The sequence below is a fragment of the Cryptomeria japonica genome, chromosome 4 (assembly GCF_030272615.1).
Source record: "Cryptomeria japonica chromosome 4, Sugi_1.0, whole genome shotgun sequence".
NCBI lineage: Eukaryota > Viridiplantae > Streptophyta > Pinopsida > Cupressales > Cupressaceae > Cryptomeria > Cryptomeria japonica.
In genome coordinates this window covers 230,066,478-230,072,623 of record NC_081408.1, presented here as the reverse complement: position 1 = coordinate 230,072,623, position 6,146 = coordinate 230,066,478, and the positions used below count along the sequence as shown (strand labels likewise).

The following is a 6,146-nucleotide window of genomic DNA, read 5'->3' as shown; positions in this document are numbered from 1 at the left end:
GGGTGGGCCCTTTTGGGCCACATGGTCGGGTGGTAGTGCTACTTTCCATCGGGTGTTTCGTTCATTCCTTCTTGTGAGGGATTATTTTTGTAGATGCTCTAGTTTCTCTCTTAGATTTACTCCAATCCTTGTACCATTTGGATCCTCTTTGTTCCTCTTGGATCATATTTGTATCTCTTGGACCTTATATGGCCTGATTCATTATTTGTTTATGTATGCCTTCATGGAAAGTTGTAATTTGATGTAATCATTATGTATTTTTATGAGACTTTATGACCTAAATTCAATGTTATCATGATGTGACTTACATGGTAGATCTTGTATTTGTATGAATGGAATTATTGATTAAATGCAATGACATGGACTATGAGGTTTATAGCTTTATAAATGTTATGTAACTGAACTCAGTTGTATGAATTCAATCTTGCTTATAGTAATCTATTAACGAAACCTATTGCTATGTTCATGTTGTAATCATTCTATCATGAGTTGGTTTAAAACAACCTTATTGTTAATTAATTTAATTGGGTAATCTTGTTTGGAAACTCTTTATGAGTTTAAGGTTAAGTGTCCCGCTTGTGCAATTTCTTATGCAATGTTTATCTTAATGCATCTTTTTATTCAGTATTGTTTAAAAAATATATATTTTACACTCTTTTTGAGTGTTTGTAGTTGAATCCTTTAGGGTTTGTTGGTGATTCATTACACAAACAAAAGGGAAAGCCACCCAATAGATTAGCATGGTTGTGCAAGGGGGGTGATACCACCCTTGTATAGTCCATATAGCTTATGCCCCTAGTGGGGGATCTAGGGGCTAAACACTTTAGTGGTTATTTAGGGAAACACACCCAAAATACACATAATATGTATTATTTATCATTTTGTCTTGAATATGTTTCACTATGTCACAAATATTATAGTAGATATTATGTTGGTTTTTTTCCTTAGAAGGTAGCCCTAGTTTTTAGATTTTGATTTACCTCTAGATATTTAGTTGGTAAACCCATGTGATAATATTTCTCTAGAAGTATATTATAAGTCTTGTTGATTTTTTAGTAATATATTAGCTGGCTTTAGTAGTATGAAGATTTTCCCTTGAGAGGGTTTTCACCACATAAATCACTATGTTGTGGTATGCATGTTATTTAAGTTTATTTCTATTAAAATTTTGTAACTACTGTAAAGATATGAAAGCCTTTTGCATTACTCTTCTCTCCAGATTAGTTTAAAAATTTGTTCTCCTACCATAGCTTGCCTCCATTTAGCGAAAGCATCAACGGACCTACAAAATATAAAAAATCAATAAGTAAGGATAGGTTTTAATTTTATGTTTTACATTGAGTATTTAGTCGTTATTATAAATTTATCTATATATGTTATCCAAATAGATATGAAGAAAGACTTTAAAATGATTAGTCTAGGATTGATGGTATATTTTTTTAGGTATTGAATATTTTCAGTTAAATAATATAATCTTCATTTTCCAATCAATCTAAGTTAAATCAATGTTTAAGATATGTAGAATGGGGAATTATAATCCAACACAGATGCTACTTAAAATAGGAACCAATCATAGCAAGAAATATGAAGGATTCAATAATCTATATCTAATAATGGAAAAATGGCTGATTGAAACTTTCTATTATCTAATAGGCACAAGACCAAATATAATTAAAATAGATAGTATAACTTTTTATTTAAAGTTTTATTTTACTTCATTGGAAAATAAAAATTAATAATTTTCAAAAGAAAAATTTAAAGTGCACACCCACAAAGTTTTTGATAAGGTAGTCTAGGAGGTTGTGAATAGGCACATGTTGTTAATCCTTGTAAATATCAATGAGATTGAAAGAGACAAACTCTTGTAGAAGACTGAATGCAACCATTCTTATCATCTCTCAAAGGAGAGTAATAATCTATAGAAATGCTAGCAATGAACCTCAAGTACATTGTTACAAGCTTAAATATAAATATGCATGAAAATATCGTTGCGAATCATATCCTTAATGCAAAGATATAAATTCAAAGCTATGATAAAATTACAAATTAGAGTGGAATACCTATTCTTCTAAATCAACCTAAAATCATTCCAAAGATTGGTGTATTCGAAAAGGAGATAAGGCCAACACCATGAAAAAAAAGATCCCAAAATATTAGAGAAGGAAAAAATTGTTTTAAAAGTTTATGGATCCATGTGAGGCTTCTCAATCTTAGGGAGAAAACTAGGAGAGATGCTTGAGATTCCCTAGATTTTCATAGACAGAACAATAGCAGCAAGAAATTCCTATATGAATTAGTAACTTTCACAGCTAAAGGCGTGTATATAGAATGTGGTACAATTTCATGATTAATAATGTTAGTAAAATTCTCACACAATTATGCTGAAAAGAGAATATTGAGATATATAGTAAGAAAGACATGATAAAGTTGTAGTGATTTTAGGTAGCATAGATAATATGAAGAGTACTTTGGATATAATTTTCTCTGTGTAGCATATGCACTGCCACTAGCATCAAAGAAGAATCTTGTTGTGATAATTTACTTAGATTAAGGGTAAAGTAGGCATTGGCAATATTCGTAGTGTGTCAAGTAGTTATGATGTATCAAATATTACAAAATTTAATTGACAATAATGAGGATCTAATAGTAATATTTGGTGATAAAAGAATCAATTTTATTATTGAAGAACCATATCTTTAATAAGTGTTGCAGGCATGTTGATATACGATATTATTTCATCAATGAATTAGCATACAATACACAAAATCTTCTCTAGATTTTACACATTAGAACTTTAAAGTTGATAGATGAAAGGAAAAAATTGAACATCTAAACAAATAAGAATTATTAAATTTTAAAGCGGTTGGTAATAGAAATTAAGGTGGAATGTTGAAATAAATTAATTTCTCCCCTTTTATTATTAGGTGAAAACACAATACTTAGTACATATTTGTTTGGTTAATTATTTTCTTATGTTTTCTATTTAATATGATTTGTTGTGATCAACTTCCTTCCAGCGAAAAGCATTTAAACTTGCTTCAAATATTTAATATTATAGAACTGTTTAATATTCATATAGTTAAAGCGTTTCTAGCGTTTTTAATCTGAAAATAGAAATTAGAAACTTTTGCTTGAATGCTGTAACATTCGAAGCGTCTGTCCTCCACCATTGGGCATTCATTTGATAACAGTCCATGCCGAGACGGCCATTAATGGCGTTCCTTTCCACCTTACAATTATTGCATGCCCATCAGGCTGCAGTGTATAATACTGTCCGGAAACATATTCCTTTAACAATAATCTTGCCTGATACAAAGCGTGAAAACTGAAGCTCATTTCCTTGAACCCTGCTTCTGTGAAGAAAACCCTCCACACGTCACTTGTAACATGCCTAATTGTCCTCTCTTTCCCCTCAAACACTAATATATTCCTTATCTGATTTCCTTCAAGTAATTCTTCATACTTTACCCTTTTAATATCATTTCTGTCAGGAAAGATAACATCTAACATATCAAAAAACGCACAGTAATTGTAAAGCACCTCCCTCAATCTATTCACAAAACATGAAGAATTATGCTTGGCTTCTACTTCGACAGCCACCATTATCCGAGGCTTTAGCTTCTTGAAAATGCATAGAACATCTACCAGAAGAACCGGGTCGTATAACAAACTTCTCAGAATAATTGGAGCGTAAACCGCCAATGCCTCACTTGATTTTACAGTAAATAGACCTTCCTTAATCTCCTCTAAGTTTTGGATCTCCACCATCTTGTACGAGAAGGGAATATCCAAAGATTTAGCGAGCTCTTCAAGTCTTTTCCCGATTTTCCGAAGCTCTTCGCCATTCCTTCCAACTACTGTAATCTTTAGAAACTGACGCCTAGAGGTAGTAGAAGTCGCAGCTCTGTGTGCAAGAAATTCCATTAATACTGTCCATTGCGACCCAGTTCGCATTGCCAGATCAATTACATGAATTCTCTTTTCATTCCCCACGGCGTCTATGATTGCCTGCACAGACGTGAACTGCAGCAATTTGATATACGGCAGAACACTGTTATAGTAAGCAGCGAGAACAGAAAATTCATTTACGTCAAATAATGAATCAATTTCGAAGGCCAAATTTGAAACTGGCTTAGCTGCGTTATTTGAAATGCCGAGAGTGTTGCGTTGGATTCTCTGCTGTAGGGCGTCGGAGATATAATAGACGAGCCTCTGTGTGGGACTCCCCAGCTGTGAAGACAATTTCTTGCATTTACTCACCAGCAGGGCAGCGTCATCATATTCCTCGTTGCCTATCATTTCTCCTGATGCTAACACAAGTTGAACCAATTGCACCCTCTCTTCTTCCTCTCCACTCAAATTCACTCCACAATCGAGGCCATTATTAATGGACGTTCCAACTCCATTTCCTCCTTGGAAATTCATAATTTGGTCACACAACTTTGGTGGGATCTCATTATAAATTTGTTCTCCATGCAAGGAATTATCAGCGGCAACATGGAGATTCTCTGGTTCAGAAAAATCTTCAAACTGTCCAGACATCATATCACTATTTATTATCTCTTCGTTGAAATCAAAGATTTCAAATAAAGAATGGCTCACTGGCTCCTCCCCGGAACGAAGCATTTCATTGTTTAGCAATGCAAAGCTGTCATCCGTGGCTATTACAGGATGTTCATCAAGCTCAGGACCATCTGCCTCCCACAGAAATGGATTGACTGAACAATCTGATGGAGATAAAGGATGAGTCCCATTATCAGTTGCAACCATCTTCTCTTAACTTTCTGCAATGGTTTTCAGTACACTCGACTAATTCGATGAAGAAGTCTTTAAAACAACGTGATGGAGGAGTCAGGGAGGAGATTACAATGAGGAGATTACAATGAGGCTTCCTGGGACGACAACAATGTTCTCGTCTTTTTCTTTAAAAAAGTAAAAAATACTCTGATAAAAACGAATAGGGTATAACACGCATTACGCCGGCTAAGCTTTATTGCTCTCGATAAATACATCATCAATTAATTAACAATTTGCGGAAAGATCAACGTCAAACAACCATTTATGGAGTTGTAATGAAAAGATGTGTGTTTGTAGGATACTGAAAATTGCATTATTCACAGTTTCCTTCTAACGTAGACTTCATATCAATTGAGTTGCCTTGTGTGTTAAGTTTTGCTCTAAAGATTAATAAACAATTTGAATTTGGTATATATTTTTATAATATTTATGGATCTGATGTGGTTCCTTTTTATTCATCCAATCAAACTTCAGAATCACTGAATTGTTATTGTAATTTTAATACATCTTAAAATAATTATTCTCAAATCAAAACGAAATCCGACCTAAATGAATTACAATAAATTAATATTATTCATTGCCAACCAAATACAATTACACAAGTAAAAAGAGTATTTTATAATTACTCCAAACAATAATTATATTTAAATATGCTCTTTGTCCTCATAATTACACAAAAAGAGGTAAAATATTACAATATTAACATTAACAATTTGTATCAAATACAAATGCAACTTGCATTAGCCCTCAACTTTCTATTCGTGGAGGGAATAAAAAGGTTTGACCTGAGAGTGATTCCCTTAATATCATCAATTGTCTGATTAGATAGACACCTCTGAGTTGGACAATCAAACACTTAATTTAGGACTGCCTCGCTTTTATTGCCAAGTTGGATAAAATTTAAATTACCCATGTTTTTCAGCAAGGTAATCTACCTACGGTTTACGTGGCTAATGTAGGTGTGGTGTATGAGAAAAGAAAATGGTCAACCACAAGGGAAACCTTCCCAATACACTTGTGCGAGCTAACACAAAGGTATATTGAAAATCTTGTTTACTCTCAATGACTGAATATTAATGATGCTATCCTGTCACATGAGTAAAGCCACTTCGTGTAATAATTGGAATTGATACAATGCTAGGGCTTCCAAATTGCTCTTGATTTTCAAGTTTTGTGTCTCCTAGCTTAGGTCTGGGATTAAGACTGTGAGCCTCCTAATTGACAAGGCCATTTCAAACATGGGGGGAGATAAGAACAAAATAGAGCCATCATCATACCAAAAAGGGAACAAAATAAGGAAATGTGGGTTGAAATTTCAGATGGTAGTCTTGTTCCATACCTAAAAAACC

At 33.4% G+C, this 6,146-nt stretch overlaps 1 protein-coding gene across 1 annotated transcript; it reads right to left on the bottom strand.

The window, feature by feature from the left end:
• Positions 1-3,177: 3,177 nt before the first annotated feature.
• LOC131027273 (GRAS family protein RAM1-like) lies at positions 3,178-4,770 on the bottom strand. The gene has a single exon (XM_057957289.2). The coding sequence runs from the start codon at positions 4,768-4,770 to the stop codon at positions 3,178-3,180; it is 1,593 nt and encodes a 530-aa protein (XP_057813272.2).
• Positions 4,771-6,146: the final 1,376 nt, after the last annotated feature.

Coding starts and splice junctions, on each gene's coding strand:
- LOC131027273 (XM_057957289.2), bottom strand. CDS start 4,770: ATGGTTGCAACTGATAATGGGACTCATCCTTTATCTCCATCAGATTGT.